The 23,290-nt window shown below is 45.2% G+C and overlaps 1 protein-coding gene across 7 annotated transcripts in view; it reads right to left on the reverse strand.

Annotated features, from left to right (window-relative positions):
* DISC1 (DISC1 scaffold protein) overlaps positions 1-23,290 on the reverse strand; it is a 351,152-nt gene that overhangs the window by 296,467 nt on the left and 31,395 nt on the right. For all 7 annotated transcript variants that reach the window (XR_007410095.1, XR_007410097.1, XR_007410096.1 and 4 more), the window contains exon 2: positions 3,979-4,973. Coding sequence is in view for 4 of the 7 variants with exons in the window: in XM_049108923.1 (XP_048964880.1) it covers positions 3,979-4,973 (995 nt within the window). In the remaining 3 variants the exon portion in view is untranslated. The remainder of the gene's footprint in view (positions 1-3,978; positions 4,974-23,290) is intronic.

Below are 23,290 nucleotides of genomic sequence, written 5' to 3' on the forward strand. Positions count from 1 at the left end.
GGAGGTGTGGGCCAGGCATTGCCCTAGGCGTGTAAGCCCCCAGGGTGAACTGGCTGCCACTTTGCCCTTCTTCCCCAAGGAACACCTCTCTAGTGGGCTATGATCAATCAATTCTTTTAAAAGCTGCATCCTGGGCAGCCCCGGTGGTGCAGCAGTTTAGCGCCGCCTGAAGCCCGGGGTGTGATCCTGGAGACCCGGGATCGAGTCCCACGTCAGGCTCCCTGCATGGAGCCTGCTTCTCCCTCTGCCTGTGTCTCTCCCTCTCTCTCTGTGTGTCTCTCATGAATAAATAAATAAAATTCTTTAAAAAATAAAAATAAAAAAATAAAAGCTGCATCCTGGGGCACCTGAGTGGTTCAGTGGTTGAGCATCTGCCTTCAGCTCAGGTCATGACCCCAGGATCCTGGGATCGAGTCCCACATCAGGCTCCCCACAGGGATCCTGCTTCTCCCTCTGCCTATGTCTCTGCCTCTGTGTGTCTCTCATGAATAAATAAAATCTTTTTATAAATAAATAAATAAATAAATAAATAAATAAATAAATCCCACAGCCTGGTAATAAAGGTGAAAGGAAGAGCTGTATCTAGGGTGGTTCATATTTTTTTAAACCTAAAAATCATGAAACCCAAAAAGTAAGTCAGGTTGGCTTTCTGCAGCCAGAGCCCCTGGAAGGCCAGCTCTCAGGCCCTGCAACGACCCCGTGGCTCAGGGAGCTGGCATGGTGAGCCCGAGGCGTGGCTGGGCCCCACGAGCCACAACTGCTTACGGGTTCACAGACTCCAGTCTATTAAAAATAAGATTCTCAGAAGGATGTCAGTTACCTGCAGGTAAGAGAAGTTAGAAGAAAGAAACCCAGTGAAGCCACGTGGACTGCAGAGGCATCACTGCCAACGTGAGTTTCTGTTCATTTGGCTATTTGGGAGGGAGAGAAGCGGGCCATGATCTGCATTGTACTTGTGCTTCACTTGAGTCAAAACTTGAATTTTTGAGATGGAGAGATACAGATATACATTGTTGAGATTTTTTTTAAGAGATCTTGGAAATGAAACATTAAATAATGGCATTTACAGTCAGAAAAGTATGATGACACAAAGCTCCACTTAGTGCCTGCAACCTCGAAATTCCTAATAAGAGCTACGTATCTGGGCTGTTCGTTTCTGACACAGGGCCCCTAAAACCCTAGAAATTTCCAGTGAAGAGGGTTAGAAAGGTGTCTTTTGTTATGTTAATAAGGTGACTCTCAGAAGACACCTTAGGATGAGGGCTGGTTGCCAGGGGAACCAACAACGTGATTAGAGGTCTGGGAACCTTACAGCCCCCTCCCCCCATCTCCTCCCACCACCACCACCAGGGAGGATAGAGGGGTGGAGGTTGAATCAGTCCCAAATGGCCAATGATTTAATCAGCCATGCCTATGTAATAAAGCCTCCATAAAAACCCGAAGGACAGAGGTGGGAGAGATTTCCAGGTTGGTAAACATGAGGACGTTCAAGTATGAAGCTCCACGCCCTTTCTCCACAAACCTTGCCCCGTGCATCTCTTCCACTGGCTGTTCTTGTGTTATATAGCCTTTTATAGTAAACGTATGATCTATTAAGTAAAATGTTTTTCTGAGTTCTGGGAGCCACTCTAACAAATTAATCGAACCCAAGGAGAGAGGTGTTGTTGGAACCTCCGATCTATAGCCAGTGGGTCAGAAGCACAGGTGACAGCCTGGACCTGCAACTGGCATCTGAGGAAGAGGCAGGCAGTCTTGTGGCACTGAGCGCTCAAGCTGTGGAATCTGAGACTCCCTCTGGATAGATGTGGTCAGACCTGCATTGAGTTACAGGACTGACCTGTATTGGAGAATTGATGGTAGAGACAAACACCTTTCTGAGGTTGGAATTGGTGATGAGAACCCCTTTACACCTTGTATATCTATCTGCCTCTCATACTCTCTTTTGTGCCTTAGCCAGGCAATCCAAGAAAGCTGTCAGTTAGGTATCTGTGGTCCCTCTTAGCAAGATTAATCATTTCACTAAAAATAAAAATGAATCAAGCAAAGCTGAAAGCTGAAGGCCAAGAAGTATGCAAGGCATCAGGCCACTCAAAACTGTCTAAGACACATGATCTGTGGTTACAGAGCTCATGGTCAAGTGCAGAACTTGGACCCACAAATTATTATTAAATGTGATGAGTGGTGCCATGGGGCATGTCCAGAGTGCTATGGGAACATGGAAAGAGGGCATCATTTGGCCCAGAGAGGATAGGAAACATCTCACAAGGAGATGGCTTCAGACCCACACCAAAGGGATTATAGGAGCGTGGCAGGTAGAAAAGTGTAGGAAGGTCATTCTAGGCAGAGAGAACTGTAACCAAAGGCCTGAGGCACAGCTTTCCCTAGTGTCTTCAGGAACAGGAAGCAGCACCAGATGGCTGAGCCAGCAGGAGTAAGGCATTGGGGCAGGCTGGAGCAGGTTGGGAAAGGTCTCAATTATCAGGATAAGGAACTTGGATACCATCCCGAGAAGAGCAATGAGCCACCAAAGGTTTCAAGCCAAGGAATAACACTATCCCACCAGTGTTCCGGAAGATAACTCTGCTGGCCATCCGGAGAATGAACTGGAAAAGAGACACTGAGAAAGGCAAATATGTCAAGAATCTCTTACAAAACCCACGTTAAAAATAACAAGGACTTGAACCAGGGCAGAGGCTGCGGCTGTGAGAGGGAGGTTAGCTGCAGGACTATGAGGATGAGAGAGGTGTTGAAGATGCTTGCAATTTCTCTAAAAAACTGAACGGATGCTCTTAATTAAAATCAACAAATATATGTACCAAGACTAGGGCCCTTTAGAACAGGTTTGCTGGGGAAGACAATGACATCAATTTTGAACACATCTAACTAGAGGGTTCTGTGCATCACCTGGGAACAGAGCCCTGTCTGCATATCCAGCCTGGCTTCACAATCTCCTTGAGATATAAATCATATGGCTGGGGTCCCCAAGGGCTGGCACAGGGCAAACAGGGACAGGGCCAGGAACATCAGGCCACACATAAAGATTTGAAAGTAAATGAGATGCAATTGCTGGAATGAACATGACCTTCACATTTTCAGGTATTTCCACCAAATGCCTGATGAGTAGCTGTTCTACTTCCTTGTGGATGTGTACAAATGTCAGCACACATACACACATATGCACACATCATATGCACACAGAAGGAAAATGCAGTCACATAGCCCAATGGGTCAGCCACAAAGCATCTCAGGCTGGGTTTCTCTTCGGATTTTTTGGAGGTAGAACAACCCTGCCTATTCACAGTTGTAACCACCTCTCTGATAACAGGGTGCACAACACACTCATGATGCCAGAGTTTGCATGTATATAGCCCCCCCTAGCTTCCAAAAGCCCTTAGCTTCTCACTGCAGCCACAGAAAATCCCATGCAAGGTTACCATCTTTAAATAAGGAAACTGAGAGCCTGACCAAAGTAATGACCAGGAGCAAAGTCTCCTGGCTGCGTCAGGCAGGGCCCACTGAGCAGGATGAAATGCAAGGGCTGCAAGAAATGCAAATGAAGCTCAGCCTCACCCCCAATATGGTGCGTCAATCTCCATCTTCACACCACTCAACCACAGGCCAGCCAGCCCCAACTCCCCTGCCTCTGCCCCCAATTCCCTGTTTCAAAGCAGAGCTGGGCAGAGCTAACCACACATCACGTAGGCCAGGAACTGCAGAGGAACCTGCTGCTCAACACAGCGCAAATCTGAGCATTCAAGTGACAGAGAAGACAAGAACAAGAACAGATTTGTGTGCAAACAGAAAGAGAAGAAACAGAACTACGGCAACATCTTTTTGCCGTCAGTTACAAAAGGAGCTGCTGCAGCTCCCAGAGGGAAGTCGGTGGTCAACCCCAGAACTACTCATTTCCTGCCTTCTGCCCGAAGCTGGCCTGAGCTCGTGACACTCGCGGGCCCCCAGAGGCTGGGAGACACCAACCTCCAGCTGCCTCCGGTCGCTCAGCAGGCAGTCCAGCAGCACAGGCTCGCACCTCCTGAGCAGCGTCTCCCAAAGGTGAGCCTCCCCCAGGCTGCTGCCCTCAGACCGCCAGGGGCCTGGGGAGCAGGAGGAGGCAGTGTCCGTGTCCAACAAAGAAAGCATGTCACACTCCAGCCTGTGGCTGCCCCCTGTGGTCTGGGCAGAGTCCGCCAGGCTAGGAATAGTCTTGAGAGTGAAGTGGGGAGAGAAGAGTCGAGGATGTTCGTGGGGCCTGTCCATGCTGGCAGCCTTCACTTCCACCTCCTTGGGGCTCTGACAAGGGGTCTCAGCCTCTCTGGATGGCAGGCAGCCTTCAGCTTCTCCACGTTCCCCAGCAGAGCCAAGTGAGAGCCGTATGAAGCTAAAGCTTGACGTAAAGGCATCCTGAGAGCCAGCAGGGGTTGGGGGGGCCTTGGGGACACTTCCAAGGCTGTAGCTGCTGCCACTTGCCTCCTCTGGGGACAGACAGCCTTTTGTCCAGGTACCGCCTCCAGCAGCATCCCGGCCAGGACCTGGAGCCTCAGAACTGTCCATGGATGGGAGCTCCCCCTGCCACCCAGTGTCCCCAGGGCCACACGACCTGGCTGGCCTGGCAGGTGGCTTGGTGCCGGCTCTGAGCTGAATCCCAAAGAGCCCCGAGGGCCTTCTCACAGGGGTCAGAGCCAGGCCTAGGTAGCCCCCAGAGGTCGGAGCCGAGGCTGCTGTGCTCCTAGGAACAGGGCTCCCAACCGAGGGGCCTCGCCACTGGCCTCCAGAATCAAGGCCACACCGTCCGGCCCTGGACTCAGACTGGTGGGACTCCTCACCGCACGCCCCTCCCTGGGCCTGGAACGGAGCGGCCACTGCTGGGTAGAGGAACCCGATCCGGGGCCCAGCTGCACTTCTCATGTAGCCCGGCCTCCGTGCCAGCCGCCTCCTCCGAAAAGACGCTGCAGGTGGTATGCAATCCTGGCTGCCTAGGAGGAAAAGAGAAAACAGCACCATCAACACGCAAAGCTCACTGGCTCAGCTGGAACTGCATTTGGAGAGCATCTTAGGTTTAGAGGTCGCCGCTCTGTGCATCTGTCAAAGGGAGATGCTGGCTCAGTGGTCACGGGGCCAACCCGGGACGAAGATTCTGACGATCTTCTCCAAGTGTTTGCCTGGAATGCACAGAAGAAACACAGCGTCTCCGCTCTTCTGTTTAGCAGAGCAGCTGGCGTTGCTGTGAGTTATGCCAGCATGTCAACATGCCCACTGGAGTTACAACCTCGCCGGCTCCTTCTGAACCCTCTGGCATCTTGCCTATTGGGCTCTTAGGCACCGCAGCACTTTTATCCCAGAGTGGGCCTGAAAGCAAACAATTGGGAGGCAAATGCCAGCACACTCCTCAAAACAAGATCCGATCGCTTATTCTAGCTCCTTATTGAACAATATGTGAGTTTTCATTATCTGAGCTCTCCGTGTCCCAGCACGTCTCTGGACCATGGAGAGCCAGCTGGGGCACAATTTATGGCCATCAGTTCATCTCTCACAGTGGACCACGGGAGGCCCTGCTTGATGTGCTCAACAAACCAGGGACTATGTCCCCCTCGAGCTCTGCAAAAGGAATAGAAACAATAAAAAATGCTGATAGCTCTCAGGCAGGATTGTATAGCAGTTGAGAGCAGACTCTGGCACCTCATTGCCTGGCTTAAGCCCTGGCTGTGCCATTGCTGCCTGTTCACCTCCACAAATTACTTAACCTCTCTGTGCCTCAGCTTGCTTCTCAGTAAAATGGAGACATTACCAGTACCTCTCTCGCAGGGTGAGACTTAACTAAATGAGTCACTAGAGGTAGACAGCCTACAACAGGGCCTAGCACACATAAGTGTGCTGAAGATGTTAGTTATTATTTCTCTATTGCACAGCACATTGGTACTCAGAATATGGGCATCATCTACATTAATTTCATTTGCTCCCTACCAAAGTTATGCGAATCAACCAGACTAGGAAGTATAACTTCCTTAAAGGAACTTCCTGTTCCTTCTACAGTTAAGGAAACTGAGGCTCAGAGAAATTGGCATTCAGAAACCCCTGCAAGTGACTGAGTGACCAGCATCACAGTCTCCTGACTCTCCTGACCCACATAGTGTTCTCACCGTGGAGCCCCGCCACACCATGAATCAGATGAGATGGAAAGCATACAAGTAAGAGCAGGCAGTGCTGAACGTGGCTGTAGGTATACTACAGCCCATGGTGAGGAGTGGAACAAAGTTTCATGCCAGGCCCACGCATCCTACCCTGTCTCCAGAACTTGGACAGCCTCCGGATCTTTGTTATGGTAAGTGGAAAGCACTGGGCATTTGGGCTCACCCTGTGTTATGATCATGACACACACCAGTTTTGGAATGGATGTCAATGATAATCCCTGGGGAAATTAGCACAATGACCATGAATTTGAGCAACTAAGGACCAAAGAGCCCAAGATGTGTTCACCCAGTGGCCTTCTCTTGCCAGTGTGCCAGCTGCCCCATGCCGGGAAAGGGCCAATACCATCCAAGTACGTAGAATTGTAGAAGCTGGCAGTGAAGGGAGGCAGGAAAGCAAGGGGCTTCAGGGGGTAGGAGAGGAAGTCAGGATAAAGGAAGGGAGGGGGGTATATAATTTTCATTCCATAAACAATAAAATTAAAGCTCAGAAGGTTTTAATTTGCCCAGAACCCCCAGATCATAGCTTACCCAAGACTGTTTTGCTCTTTACAGAACAATAACCTAGCACAATGCCCTGCTATGGCCCTAAATGGCTTGCTAAATGATGAATGGATGCATGGATGGATGAGGGAGGGATGGATGAATCAAGGCCCTCTGATTCCAAAACACATGCTCTTCCTATATCGTTTGCCTCCAAGCATATCACTTAATATGGTAACTTGAAATGACAGGAAGTCAGAAGAAAGATGGATTTTTCTTTTTTTCTTAATAACAGAGGCCATGCAAAGTTGGAATCAGTAGAAAAGGACATGATAAAAATGTACACAAAATATATAGAAGGAATTAATTAACTAATCAGTGAATAGTCCCAATTGGACCATCCATTCAGATGGTGACTATCAAAAGAACCCAGCAGTGCTTAAAGAGTGTGCCTGTCGTGATGAGCACTGGGTGATATTTGGAACTGTTGAATCACTTCCAACTGTATTGTTTGTACACTTGAAAATGATATTACATTGTATGTGAACTAACTGGAATTTAAATTAAAACTTTTTAAAAAAATAAGACATTGAAAAAAACGTTTAAACAGAAAATAACAAGTGTTGATTACAGTGTTGAAAAATTGGAACTAGTGGGCACTGTCAGTGGGAATAGAAAATGCTTTCAGTGTAGCTGAAAATAGCACAGTAATTCCTCAAAAAGTTAAAAATAGAATTACTACGTGGTCTAGCAACTCCATTTCTCATTATACACCAGAAGTATTGAAAGCAGAAAAATTATCTCTTTGAGATATTTGTATATCCATGTTCACAGCAGCATGATCCATAATAGTCAAAGGTAAAAGCAACCCAAGAGTCCATCTATGGGTAGATGGATAAACAAAATATGGCAAATTCATACAATGGAATATTATTCGGCCTTAAAAAGGAAAGAAATTCTGACACAGGCTACAACTTGGATGAACCTTGAGGACATCACGCTAAACGAAAGAAGCCAGTCACAAAAGGACGAATACTGTAGTTACAGACATATATACATGTATATAAGGTATCTAGAGTAGTCAAATTCATAGAGGCAGAAGGTAGAGTGGTGATGGCCAAGGGTGGAGGAAGGAGAAATGGGGAATTCGTGTTTAATGGGGACAAAGTTTCAGTTTGGGAAGAAGAAAAGTTTCTGGAAGTGGCTGGAGGTTATAGTTGAACAACAATGTGAATATACTTAATGCCACTGAGTATGCTTAAAAATGGTTAAGAGGCTAAATTTTATGTTAGATGTATTTATTCCAATTAAAAAAATTTTAACGGGGCAGCCCAGGTGGCTCAGCGGTATAGCGCTGCCTTCAGCCCAGGGCCGATTCTGGAGACTCGGGATCGAGTCCCATGTCAGGCTCCTTGCATGGAGCCTGCTACTCCCTCTGCCTGTGTCTCTGCTTCTCTCTCTCTCTCTCTCTCCCTCTCTCTCTCTGTCTGTCATGAATAAATAAATAAAATCTTTAAAAATAAATAAACAAATAAAATTTTTAAAAATCTTTAAATTGGTCAAACTGGGTCACCATGCTATGTGGTCCACCATGCTATGTGGACCCCCATCCTTTACCTCAAGGGTTTCACTATCTGAGGATGTCCCTACATGTCAGGATCTTGACCACAAAGAGAACCCATGCTCCTACTGGGGATCTGGTAAGATGTTGTTGGGCTACAGTGCTACATGAGTAACAAGCCAAGATCAGACATGAGAAAACTTCACCAAACATGAGGATAGAGAGACAAGAGTCAGACTGTGTGAATGGCCCAGCTCTTGCACCCATTGGACCATTCACACATCCCATCCCGTGGCATAGGCCTTCCCAAAAGACATCCTAAGAGGCAGACACAATCACACACTATTAATCCTAACCCTCAGGAAACAGCAGAGCTGACAGCCAGATCTGGATGGCACTTCTGGAATGAACTAGAAGGATTAAAAGAGACCCATATTGGTCAGATGGCAGCTCAGAAACCTCTAGAAAGATCCCCAGTTCCCTGTACTCGAAGTCCTCTTTTTTCAACTTTTTTTTTTTAATTATTTTTGAGGGAATTTATGATATCCCCTCTAACCAGAAATTAATTATTACTATCTATCCTGCCTGAAATTCTACCTCTTAGATTTGTTCAAACCCAAGCCCTGCCATCATGCCCTGCAGTTAAGGAAGGGTTATGATGCATTCAGACTTTGAAGGGCAGGATTCCTTCCTGACACCTAACTTCAGGGTTGAATGGGTAGGACGTAGAACACCACAAGATTCGAAGTGCACACAGGCTTTGAGAGTTGGCCAGGGAAGGCAGCTGTGCCTTCTGTTCTTCATAAAATGCAGAGATGGTTTCATTCTGCCCATCTGGCCCTGGAAAGGCTGAGAAGGGAGAGGTGCTTCACACAGCCTTCTCCACCCCTCACAGCCTCCCACTCTGTAATAGACCCTAGGGAGAAGAGCACAGACCTGCTGGCCCGGATTATGCAGGATCCTCATCTCCACCCCCATCCAGCCTAGTGAGCTCCGGGACTGGAGGGAAGCAAAAGACAAGAGCTTAAGAGATCCAGATGTCAAAAGGCCTCTCCATACAGTCCAGATAAGGTGCTTGGAAATATGTGCTTATCTAACTTAAAGGGGAAATTGGGGGAAACCTAGTTAACCAGCCAGATCAGCAAAAATTCTGTCTGCCTCTAATGCTCTCCTTCTTCCAGACAAATCCTTCCCATCCTTTGGCTTCTAATGCCCTTCCCCATCAACTACTTTGTCCTGATGACCCCGTTCACAGGGCTTCCACCATGGTCCACACCACTCCTGTCCCCCTACTTACTATCACCAAGCACTGCTAGCTATTTTCTTCAGCATATGCAAATTGTTCCCCACTTATGCTCTATTATAAGCTTCCTGACACCCTTATAATTCCCAAAAAGTCCTTGTATACAGAGAAGGCATTCCAATACACATTGGCCACATAATATTTATTTTTAAGTAGGAAATCTAAAATATATAATTTAAGGAAATATGATATATATGATCTTACTTGAAAGAACTTAACACCAAGACCCAAAGTTCAAATCTACAGGAAATGGCCACGTGGGCTTGGGGAAGCCACCTGGCCGCCCCATCCCTCAATGATGCGATGATTCACCCAGGGAAAGTGTACCCATCTCCTAAGAAGAAATAGGCCCTCAGGGGCCCTGCCAAGAACACATAGAAGAGTCAGGAAAGAACAAGCACATAAGACTTAACAAAACATAATTTGGATATAAATGTATAGTGGAAGCATAAATGAATGTATTCTTTTCATAGAAGGAATTTAAATCCTATTTGTCATGGTTGGGGCATAAATCTTTTCTAAAACATTCAGGTTAACCAAAGATTCTGAATCATAAAGAAACCACACATCCCAGTGGATTAACTTGTTTTCAAAGAATCAAAATCCAATCATATATCCACTAAGCACAAACACTCTGATGAGCATGAGTTCATCTTTCTTTGATAGTTCAGAGAGCACTTGAGGATTCAGAAGTGGCTTGGGGTCCTTGTAATAAGCATCTAGCAAGCAAGGCAAGTCCAAATGCAGAATAAATCAACCCTTATTGTGTTTCCATTTTAATTGTGCAATCTGTTTTAATAAAACAATTCCTTATTGAACACTATCTCCTGTGTGGGATGCAGATGCAAGCAGGGCACCATCCCTAACTCCAGTTGCTCATAATCTAGGAGGGAACATAAGCCATGAACGCAAAAACCGTCACAGGATGGAATGTGCTACTTTAATCCCAGAGGAAAGAGAACTCAATCTGAAATTAAATGAATGGGGTAATCTAAGTGGTTCCATTGGTTTACCTCACAGTTCTTTGCCCTTCAGCGAAGCAAGGACTTCATGAGCTCCAGAACACTCCCGAATTTATGTCCCCCCCACCCCAAAAAGCACCTCTGGGGATGGAAGGGAAGAATGGTGATAGTGCAGGCCTGTTCCATGAGACACAGGACCACTGTAACAAGTAGGTCTGTGCTGTGGCCTGGGGCCTCCTCCCTCCCATCTCTCTGGCAGCTTCCCTGCCTTTTCCTGCTCCCCTCCTTCCTCCTGCACAGACATCCCCCTCAATCAACCTCTTGCATGTCTCACTCCATCTTAGCGTCTGCCTCTCAGAGAACCCAAACACTGTCCTAGAGAAAGTACAGCGAGCAAGCACAGGTGGCCCTGCCTGCTTGGAGTTTGCCATCCTTGGGGGAGCAGAGAGAGGAATCAAGCACACACACAGATAAGTCCTGACGGGATGGTAAAGGACAGGTTCATGGTGCCCAGTCTCATAGGGTAGGGTACCTGGCTTTGTCTCACAGGGTCTTGCAGTGACATTTGGTTGAGCTTGACAGGTGAGCAAGAGTTATGGAGGTCACAGGGGAGGCTGCAGGGAAGAACCTAAGAGAAGGAACAGGTCAGCCAGAGGAATGGCATGGAGGACACTGGTGACAGGCCAGAACAGGATGGAGCCAGACACCCCCATGCATACTGGCACATCAGCCTGGATCTTTGTCCTGAGAGGGATGGATGTGCCCTTTGAAGGACATGAAGCAAAGGAGAGACATGATCAGATTTGCATGTTTTAAGAGATGCTTTGTGGAGAATAGACCACATGGGAGTGAGAGAGGACACAGGAGAACAGTTAGAAGGCACCAAACAGAGGCAAAAATAAAGAAAGTAAGCCTGCAGCACGCACAGTCATCCTGGTACTTTTCAGAGGTCAGGTCATGGGGTCAGGAGGAAAATTGTTCCTGGGACATCTATGTCCATCCTTGCTGCACACACAGTATTGACTTATGTGATGAAGCACAAGGAGCAGTTTCTTTATAGCCTTCTGGACAAGCTCCCACCCTCCACCACCCTTCCCCAAGCAGTGTTTAGACACACAAAGATCTGGGGCCAAATGAGTGATATTCTCAATGAATCTCTTGGCAAAGTAATCAGCACAGGCTTGCTGACCCGGCGTCTTCACAAACTGACACTCTCCATCCGGTTGAAAGGCAGATTGTTTTCCTAGGCGTGATTATTCACCAGCTGCTCTTGGTGAGCAGAGCCGCCTCACCCCGATCTAGCATTTCCATAATCATCAAAGCCGCGTGCACCGTGGTGTAGACACCAACAGGTCTGCAGAGCGCGGCTGTCTAGGCCAACCACTGGGAGTTCCAGGAAAGCAAAGCTCGGGCGGTTTTCTATCAGCCTAGTCACCCAAATGCAAGAGCTCTGATTCCCGGGCTGCAGACATCACTTCTTATAACAGCCTCACAGTCAGAAGGGACAAGGCCCACACTGCATTGTGGCTCCACTGGCTAGAACATCAGCCCTGAGTCAGGGAAACTGAAAAGGCTGTTCTGCCTGGAACTCAGGAAACATTTATGTGCTAAAAGTAGGAAGAAAAACCAAAAAACGATAAACACAGCACAAACTGGTTGGGGGAGGAGACACGATTCATGAAGGATTTCAAGGGTACCGTCCCATTGCTTAAGTGGGGTGCAGGGTAGTTACATGGGCGCCGACAGTCTCCACACCCTATGTATGTACAATATCATTTCTGTAACTGGGAGGTAGTCTGTAACACGTTTTCAGAGCCACAGGCCCTGCCCTCAAGGAGAAGGCACATGCGGACTGGGCTGCCAGGGGCTCCACCACAGGAAGCAGGGAACAGCCTCACCAAGGAGCTGGCCCTGCAGCTGAACAGAAAGGTTGAGGCTACAGAGGTCACAGTGGAGGTGAGGTCACTGTGGGTGGAGGAAGAGCAAGTACACAGGAATGAAGGTGACAGCTCAGAGAGGTTCAAAACATCCGGGGCCCAGGCAGGCTGGGCCCCTGTGGAATATGCAGCAGGCAGCGGGCTGTGAGGAGGCCCAGGAGGCTGATGAGGGCACTGGGGCAGGGACAGGGCCCGGGCAGGCCCCATTCTGGGGGACCCCAGGGTGATTCCAGGGGGTAAGCCAGGGTTGGGGACCTCTGCTCCAGGGATAAGTCTGACTTTACACCCCATTGAGTTCAGAATCCAAATGCATTATAAACAACGTTCACAACACTGCAGAGGCTATTGCCTCGCAGAATCTTCTCTTTCCCCAAAACTTTTTTTGCTTCTTGAAATGTGGCCTTTCACTGTGAATCTCTACTCGTGGACAGAGTGTGGCCTGTGTTTAAAATATGTCCCCATACATCTGTTCTACATCTTCTAGCCCACATAAGCTTTCTGCCTTGGGTCAGACAGTGGGAGTCCTGGGCCCCACAACAGGGCCTCCCATGAGGACAGGCCGGGAGGCAGGCCGCTGCTGGGTACTGTGTCACTTCCCTAATGTGCGGGCACCAAACAGCAGATCAACATTCAGCCGCACTTCGGAGTTTAAGGGTCAAACAGCATCCATGCCGTATGCAACATGCAGTGTGGACCCCAGACTGGGTCCTACAACAAAGAAAGGATATTGGTGGAAAAGCTGGTGAAATTCAAATAAGATCTATAGTTAGAGTTCATTGTGCCAATGTTCATTTCTGAGTTGTAATAACTGTTCTGTGATTACAGAGGCTATTCGCATTAGGGGAAGCTGGGAGAAAGGAACTCTGTCATACCTTTGCAACTTTTCTATGAATCTGGAGATATTCCAAAATAAAAAGCTTATTTAAAAAATAGGTACACAGGGGTATCTGGGGGGCTCAGTCAGTTAAGCACGTGACTCTTGGTTTTAGTTCAGGTCGTGTTCTCAAGGTCATGGATCGAGCCCCACATCGGGCTCCACGTTCAGCACAGAGTCTGCTTGGGACCCTCTCTCTCTCCCTCTGCCCCTCCCCCTTCAATTGAAAAAAAAATCTCTGAAAAAAAAACACATATACACATGTACACACATGATTCATGGACCTGTACTTTATACTACGAAAGGGTATGGACTCTGAAGATGGACTGCCTGAAATGTTCTTAACTGTCACTTGTTAGTGAATGCTGTTGAGTCACCTGCCTCTCTGCTTGCATTGTCTTGTCTGTTAAAGGGGACTCTATCTCACAGAACTGCTGGAAAGATAGAGAGGAGTATGAATTTCACTACCCTATACTACTTCTGGCATAGAGTAACCATTCAAAAGCTGTTTTTATTTTCAATTCAAGAATAAAGACAAGAATATCATCCTGAAGCAAAGACACCTGGACACAGGCACCTGGAGGCAGAGTTCAAGACAAAGCTTAAAGCAGCTTCAGGTCTGACTCTAACCCTTTTTCTGTGCTAACAAAACTCCTGGAGGCCAATAGGGATCTACTCTGTGTGTGTGTGTGTGTCTCTCTGTCTCTGTCTCTCTCTCTTACTCTCTCTGTCTCTCTTTCTGTCTCTCTCTTTGTGTGTCTCTCTCTGACTCTCTCTCTCTCAGATTCTCTCTCTCTCTCTCTCTCTCTCTCTCTCACACACACACACACACACACACATACACCCCATCCAGCAAGTCACAGACAACCTATACTCTCTTGCTGACCAATATGTTCCCACCTCTCTGATCCAGTTTTCTGTGTTCTGTTTTCTTTCCTTTCTACACCCAGATCTACGACCTCCTGCTGAAGCAGGTAGCTGAGGAATTCAGCAGCAAGAGATTCACAGACCACGTGAACGTGTTTGCTCTGAAATCACTGAACAACCTCTCTCCGTGGTGCTATTAATTTTCATAAACGATTGTCTTTTTCTTTTCATGTAAAGTGCTACTCAAAACTCTGATCGCCATCTGAACCCCCCTCAAGAGGGCTGCTAGCTACAGATGGGTGTCTCTAATGAATTTTTTAACTGCTGCCCTAATAAAATATGGATGAACCAGAAGGAGCCCTCTCTGTAGCTATTATTTCCAAACAACCAAACAACTTAAGTTTCTGCTTTTATTTTTGTAGCAAAGAGCTGCAAGCTCTCACATCCACCCTAACAAAAGATAGCTTTTCTCATGCTCATCCATCTGCAAAGTTCACAGTTACCTTTTTAAGTGCCATATTTTATGCATGGGCTTATTTTCTTGGCTTTCTAAATGCCCCGCTTTGTGTGCCAAATTTGAGATGTGTTTATTAAAAAAAATGATCCCAAATTGTCCGCACTTCACACATAAGTAGTGCCCTCGAGACTGGAGTGCCTTTCAAGGAAGTCCCTACTTTGCACTAAATTTTTATAATACTCAGAAGTTAAGCCCACATCAAAGGTTGTGCCACTTTAAATACCTGACCTCAAAAATGATACAATTATAGCATTGCAAATGTACTGCGCAATGGTCCTATTAGAAAACAAGAGGAAATTGGGTATTTCTTTTTCCACACTTCAGTATGGAAACTTGGTGCATTGGTCGAAGGAAATAAGAAAGAAATTAGAATTATACGACTCTTGTGTTATAAAGATCTGGACTCCTTGACACCACACACATGTGGATAGGAGCTGGGGGCGGGGGGGACCTGTACATCACGTGGGTCTAAGATCTAAAGAGACAGCTTCTAAAAGAATATGAATGTCTTTTGTCTACACCTGAAGATTCTTCTTTTGTAAAACTTCTCTAGTCTCACTTCATATTGGGTACTATATATAGCATCCAGGTTTTTTTTTTTTAATTTATTTATGATAGTCACAGAGAGAGAGAGAGAGAGGCAGAGACACAGGCAGAGGGAGAAGCAGGCTCCATGCACTGGGAGCCCGACGTGGGATTCGATCCCGGGTCTCCAGGATCGCGCCCTGGGCCAAAGGATGCTAGGGATCCCTGCGCCACCCAGGGATCCCTAGCATCCAGGTTTTAAGAGGCCATGACCATATCTAGAAAGCTCGAGTCTCTCTGACTGATTCAAATCCAGTTGGCATTTGGAGTTGATGATAACGAGGCAGGGGCTGGACTGGAGGTAACCTTCACGTTATTTACCAATGAAGGGTTTGTCTCAACAGTAATCCTATACCAAAGATTACATGGGGGAATACTTAGGATATTTAAGAGAACAAACTTTTGTCAAATATCCACTTACATTCATATGGTGCAAATTAATTATAAAAAAATTCCTGTCTCTTTTTGCTTTCACAGTGCCTCTTCACCATGGAATGATCTTGAACAAAGCAATACATTTTACCGTTAAGAATAAGCCCCCGCAGATGCTTTGATGCTTAAATGTCTAAAGCATGCTTTAGTTATAGCAATATGTTTCCACACTGTGGAAAGCAACTAATCATCCTCACTGAACTCCTTTTGAAAGCTTTTGTTCCCAAAGTGGCATATTTTATGATTTTTAAATTATTAAAATAAGATGCTAGCAACTCCACCAGTCACTACTATCAGATTGATATCACATACACACTCAGATCAGGGCCATCTGCCAGAGGAGGCAGAGAGCCGGAGGTGCTGGCCACTCCCCTGAGGGCTAGAATTCAGAATATGGTGAGGATACACTCATGGGTATCACAGCCAGGCACTGGGCCAGAAACCAAGCAAGAGAAACCACTCCTGCAGTCTGAGGCTGTGCTTACTGGGAGGAAGATGTGCATCGGTGAGGGAAGGATCCCCTGCTGAGCACTCCCTCACTGGTAAGCTGTGACAGCGCCTTGCTCTATGAAATCAAGGCATCCATGGGAACTAGTGTCCACCATCAACTAAGCCACCACTGTGCATCCCAGAGTGATACTCGTGACGTTCTCAAGAGCATTCTGAAGTTAGCCTGGGTTTCAAACTACTTCTTCCCTTCTTTGACTTGTCCAAATATACCTTCCCTGAACCTCAGCTTTCTCATCTGGAAATGCTCCTCATCCCTTCCTTGCATGGGATGAGCCACTTGTCCACACCACCTTCTCTCAGCATCGCCACGATCTCATGGCTCCTAGCATCAAGCAGGATAGTGGAGCAAATGTCTTCATGTCGTGGAGCTGCAGGCCTGCCTGCCACGCAGACAGAGGAGTTCGTACTGATCCTCACCATCCTTCCCAGGCCAAGCAGGGCAGAAACAGCACCTTCTTCCTCTTTGCCCTCCTGTTTACAGCTCCATCCTGACCAGCCCTCTCTGGCAGTGCACTTTTTTCAGATATGACCAGTACTGTGTATTCTGTGTCAGTTTTCCTATTCACAATCTCACTCCAGGCCTGGCTGGAGATCACACCGAAGCCACCTGGGAGCGGAAGATATTTACAGACAAGCCGCCAGTTACCTGTGTAAATGACTAATTTCATCTGCTTTGTAAGAGGTTTACTGGTTTAATATTCAGGGAGGGGGTCTGGCAGTACGAAGACCTGGATCTTGATTCAGTCAGTTCCCGTCCGAGTGATGCTGAGCAAGTGATTTAGCCCGCCGTGCCTCGGTGCACTCTTGTGTTAAATGGGCATCATCTCCAATACCATGAAGTCACCAACATGTATTTGCAAAAGCCCATGGTCATTTGTGACACATGGCAATACATGTTTCGTAAATTTTAGTTTCTTTCCCCCACTTTCTTCTGGGCATCTGAAGTCATCACTGAATCCTGATAACATCTTAGAATTTTCCCGGACAGTCTCTAAAAGGAGGGAAGAGTGGTCAGTCTTCACTCTTATCCTCCATTGTGTACATGTGGATTTTTTTTTTGGGGGGGGGCACGGTTAGAATTTGTTAATTAGTTCCAGTTATATTCTTCAACACTCTGCTTCAGCGTTAGTTTTGTTTGGAGTATTTTTTTTTCTTACCTTTCTAAGAGAGTAGAAGACAGAGAAAATAAATGGGTGGACATAAAGGCATAAAAGTCCATGGAAAAAAGTCCAAACTATCAGAAAAATACCGGACAATCTTTAAGCAATTCCTGACAAATAAAAGAAACTTATTAAAATTTTAGCAGATCTATATTTTCCCCTAGAGCTACAGAAATCCTCTGCGTGTACATTCATTGACCAAGCACTACTTTGAAAATCCCCTCATTTTCCTTCAGGGAGCCGTTGAGGGGGAAAGTGACATTTCACATACTCTAAACACTCAAAATTGGGGGGTTTCCCCCTCTCCCTCTTTGTTTACCTTTTCAGACTTTGAGCTATTTTTCTCACCCTCCATCAACATCCAAAGGCCTATTTCTTTTTTAAAAAAGGTTTTTAATAGCTAACACAAACTAGATACGTCTGTTTTTCTCTAGGATGGGCCTTAAAACTTGAGTTAGCTCTCGCTAAGGGAATAGAGCTTCCTTTGTGCGTAGCCTATTTTGAAATAAATGAGGCAATCCTGGGTAATAAATTGGCTTTAATTCTCTTATGCTGGAGGAAGGTGAAAATGAGATTGGGAAATTGCTGTGGTGGTCTTTGAGGAACCCGGGGGCATAGGAGACATGTCAACAAACTAGAAACACACAAATCACCTCTTGTGTTCTAAAAAGCAAAATAGGTCATTCCTGCAACTGAAGTCTAGTGATCGCAAACAATGAGTGTGACCCAGACACCTGACAAGTTTCTGAAGATTGGTAATAGGGTATTTTGTGGGCACTTACAAATAAAAGGGCCTACATGGGCTTATTGAAAATAAGTCACTTCCAACTAACTGTATTTTATTTACAGGAAATAAGAAAGGGGAAATGACAATAGCATCTATGGAGAATTCTATGTCAGGCACTGTAAGTCAGGGGAAAGGTGATAGGCATAAATATCTGGACTTTACCCAAAGGATCTGAGAAGGCCTTTCCCATCTCCCCTGTGAACAAGTAGAGGCTGAAGGAAGGACAAGCAGGATGGGCTGGTGGATTCATAGCTGGTGAATGACAATTCCAGGCCAAAGGGTTCTGCACCTTGAATGGATTGGAGACCAGGAGAAGGGTCCAAGCTCCTTGATGCAGGGCTCTTTCCTGTCCCCTTGGCACTATCTTCTTCAATATCATGGCTGAGAGTAGAAGCTAGACCTAAAAATGTCCTCAAAAGGATGACTCATGCTCATATAAAACTGTCACAGATTATGACAAAGAAGAAGTAATTCAACTAAACAAAGAGAATGGGAGGGAACCATGATACATGAGCCAAACACTAACTACCAAGGGATTTCAGCTCATGGAGAAAGATGTCACAAGAAGGGGCAAACAACCAAAGAATGTTCCTGAAGGATGGAAAACAAAAAGAAGACCAAGCAAATATCAACCAATGGCCTCTAAAAGATTCAGCCAATGACTCTCTGCAGTTTTCCTCCAGGGCAATGTCATTAAGGAGGCAGGTGATAGCACACAGCCACCTTGAGAAACCTACTAGCAGAGGAAATTTTGAGAGTGTGTGTGTAAAGGAAATATTTATAAAGAACGTATACATCTGATTAATAAAATGAACTAGTTTCTTGGGGCCAAAAATCAATCTACAAATGTTTTCACATGAAATCTTCCTTTTGTCTAGTTCCCTGCCTCTGAGAATGAGCATTAACAACCACAGAAGCACCAGAGCAAGCCTACACTAGAAGTGTGTTAGCGTGGAGCAGGGGAAGGGGCAGGAAAAGGACCTCAGGGCCCAGCGATCATCCAAGAGAAAACAGATGTGACATTTTTGCAAGGCACACCAAGACAGTGCCACACTTTATGGTCAGGAGTGGCCAATAAGCAGGATGCACATAGATGCATGTGATTCCATGTAAATCTCCATGAGCTGCATAAAGAGCATCAAGGTTCTGAGTTTTTCATTATGAATAATATCTTTTAGGGGCATCTGGGTGGCTCAGTGGTTGAGCATCTGCCTTTAGCTCAGGGTCCTGGGATTGAGTCCCACATCAGGCTCCCTGCTCAGTGGGGAGCCTGCTTCTCCCTCTGCCTATGTCACTATGTCTCTGCCTCTCTCTCCATGTCTCTAATGAATAAATGAATCTTTTAAAAATAATAATAATAGGGATCCCTGGGTGGCTTACCAGTTTAGCGCCTGCCTTCAGCCCAGGTGTGATCTTGGAGTCCCAGGATCAAGTCCCACATCGCGCTCCCTGCATGGGGCCTGTTTCTCCCTCTGCCTGTGTCTCTGCCTCTCTCTCTCTGTGTTTCTCATGAATAAATAAATAAAATCTAAAAATAATAAAAATAATAATAATATCTTTTAGAGAGATTGTTTTCACATGCTTACAATTAGAACACTCTGATCAGACTTATTTTAAATCCACTGATCCAGAGATTATGTCTGTGAACATATTTTCAATTATACAACTAATTTTGGCAGAGAGCCAGGCAGGATTAAAATGAGGGGGTGAGTTTGGATGGGGGTAGGGAAAGGGTAGAAACAGAAGGGCATCAGGGACATCTCATAAATCCTCACCTACTAGAAGATGAGTTTCAAGGTTATTTTTAGAATGTTTGAGGTCCTCAGGCTTTGTCATTATATTGGCTATAAAATCATGTAACTATGTTCTTAAACAGAACTAAATACACATGGCCACAAAAGTTCAAATCTCTTTTTCTTATAACTGCCTTTGATGCCTAGCAAGTGCTGTATATTTTATGTACCCCACAAGTGCTCCAATATGACACAAAGAGCTGTCTGATCGCATCCCAATCTGATTCTGCATTCCAGGGGGGAAGACCCAGCCTAATGATGGAACAAAAAGAAAAGCAGTCATTTCTCTGCACTGCAGTTTTCTGTATGTTTAAATGAGATAGAACAGGAGAAGACACACTGTAAACCATAAAGTGCTATAGAAATGAAAAATCTTACTAAGGCTGTTTTCTAAGAATGATAGCCCAGTCTTATCCCAATAGTTTATGGATCAAATATTGTTACTGTAACTGCCTAGTTACTGCCCACAATATTGAGTCTAGACTATTACCTTCTCTCCACATTATAAGGCTTGATACACCTAACAGATATGATCTAGAAAACAAATCAGAATGCAAGGACTTTAAAACAAACATCAAAACCTAGCTTGATAATTTGACATAATTGATGTCCATTTACTCATTCAACATTCCCTGAGCATCTACTAAGTACCAGGCACATTCCAAGCTTTTAACATATTTTTATGTCATTTAATCTTCACCAAAACCTATTAAGGTAAGGATTATCATCACTCTGTTTCCATAATAGAGAAGTTATTTGTCCAAAAGTCACACAGCTGGCTAGTGCTAGAGCTGGGGCTGGAGTCCAGGAAGTCTGGCGTCCCTCTCAGCCTCAGCCCTTTCCTAAAGGCAACAGATGCTGACTTTCTTTATGAGAGTCTGGGATAAGTACAGATCTCTGAGAGCTTGGGACTTAACTCCTAAGGAGTCTATATGACCTGTTTTCACATTTGTTAACTTTCAGATGTAATCCCCTAAAGGATTATTGCTCAGTGGTATTTACTGATTATCTATAAAATATTCCAGAAAAAGTAGACTACTAAGAACTCTAAGAGGAACACAACACAGCAATAATGTCCAAACTTAACTACCTTGCATGACTTACAAAGCTCTTTATACAAAATCTTTCCAAACTAAAAATGTGCTGAAGCAATTTGATTTTAAGCAGGGGCTCCTTATCAAAGATTCTTCCCTGTGAATGGCATCAGTTTTAATCTGACAGTCACACAACATGTATCCATCACAGGAAAAGAAAGGAAACCTCTGGAGAAAGTGACCAGGTCAAGTTGGAAATTGCCCCCACTCCAAGAAAAAGGTTTGGGGTTAGTCATTCTTACCATCAGGCAATAGCACACCAGAGATAAGCTGGAGTAGGAATAAAACACTAAAGCTGTGAGTCATTTGTTATAATTAGAAGATTCAACTTCATACTTAATGCCAAGTCACTCTCATTCACTCACATTCAGTTATCTTTCCTAAACAGGCCACGAAGGGACAGAATTAGGCTGGCAAGACAAGAACATGTGACTGACCCTGGGGTAGACTCAAGGAGAACCCTGTGTTCACCAGTCACCCTCACTCAAGCCATGAGTGAGGAGAAAGTTCAGAAGCTTCTGCTCCAAACCAGTTAGGCTTAAGTGTGGTCTCAGGACCATTTGCATCATAAGGACTCAAGAGAGCTATGAAAATGCAGATTTCTAAGCTTTTTCCCAACCCTCCTGGTCTCCACAGTAGCTGCATATCCCCTCTGGAAGACAACCAGGGCCATCTTGTTAAAATTGCATGCCCCACCCATTACTTTTAAGAGCAAGGCACATAGGTGACTTTCCTAACACAGAGAAACAGACACAGTTAGGTAAAATGAGGAGACAGAGGAATATGTCCCAATGAAAGAATAGGGGGGAAATGACAACAGGAGACCTAAGCAAAACAGAGATAAGTAATATGCCTGATAGGGAATCTACAGTAATGATCACAAAGAGACCCACGGGACTTGAGATATTTTTTTAAAAATCAGAGATGAAGAACACAATAATTGAAATTAAAAATACACTTGATAGAATAAATAGAAGGCTAGAAGAAACAGAGGAACAAATTAATGACCTGCAAGACAGAGTAATGGAAAGTACTCAAGCTGAGGAAGTAGGAGAAAAAGTTATGCAAAATGAGACTAGATTTAGGGAACTCAGTGACTCCATCAAGTGTAAAAGCATTCATCTTATAGGGATCCCAGAAGAAGGAGAGAGAGAAAAGGGGTCGTGAAAATTTATTTGAAGAAATGAAACCTAAAAAATTCCCTAATCTGGGGATCCCTGGGTGGCGCAGCGGTTTAGCACCTGCCTTTGGCCCAGGGCGCGATCCTGGAGACCCGGGATCGAATCCCATGTCGGGCTCCCGGTGCATGGAGCCTGCTTCTCCCTCTGCCTATGTCTCTGCCTCTCTCTCTCTTTCTCTGTGTGACTATCATAAATAAATAAAAATTAAAAAAAAAATTCCCTAATCTGCAGAAGCAAACAGATATCCAGATCCAGGAGGCACAGAGTTCCCCCAACAAAATCAACCCAAGGAGGTCCACATCAAAACACATAGTAATTAATATGCCAAAAAGTAGTGATAAAGACAAAAACTTTAAAGCAGCAAGAGAAAAGAAGACAGTTATATACAAGGGAAACCAACAAAGGCTGTGAGCTGATTTTTCAGCAGAAATTTTGCAGGACAGAAGAGAGTGGCATGATATATTCAAAGTGCTGAAAGGCGGGGGGGATGTAGCCAAAAATATTCTGTCCAGCAAGGCTATTATTCAGAATAAAAGAGGAGATAAAGAATTTCTCAGACAAACAAAAACTAAAGGAGTTCATGACCACTAAACCAAACCTACAAGAAATATTAAAGGAACCCCTTGAGTGGAAAGGAAAGATCATAAGTGAGGTTATAGAAAGTAGGAAATACAGAAGTAGTAAAAGTAAATATATCTGTAAAAATCAGTCAAGGGATTCACAAAATAAAATTATGTAAAATATGACACCACATACCTAAAATCTAGGGGAAGAGGAGTAAAGATTATGTTCAAACATAAGCAATCAACTTCATATAGACTGCTACATGTATTTCTATACAAACCTAATGGTAACCAAAAAACAAAAACCAGTAATAAATATGGAAAGAATAAAGAAAAATGAATCTAAATATATCACTAAAGAAAGCCATGGGGCACCTGGGTGGTGTAGTAAGTTGAGTGTCTAACTCTTGGTTTCAGCTCAGGTTGTGATCTCAGGCTTATGAGATCAAGCCCTGTGTTGAGCTCCATGATCAGTGCAGAGTATGCTTGGGATTTT

The sequence above is a fragment of the Canis lupus genome, chromosome 4, assembly GCF_003254725.2.
Source record: "Canis lupus dingo isolate Sandy chromosome 4, ASM325472v2, whole genome shotgun sequence".
Taxonomy (NCBI): Eukaryota; Metazoa; Chordata; class Mammalia; order Carnivora; family Canidae; genus Canis; species Canis lupus.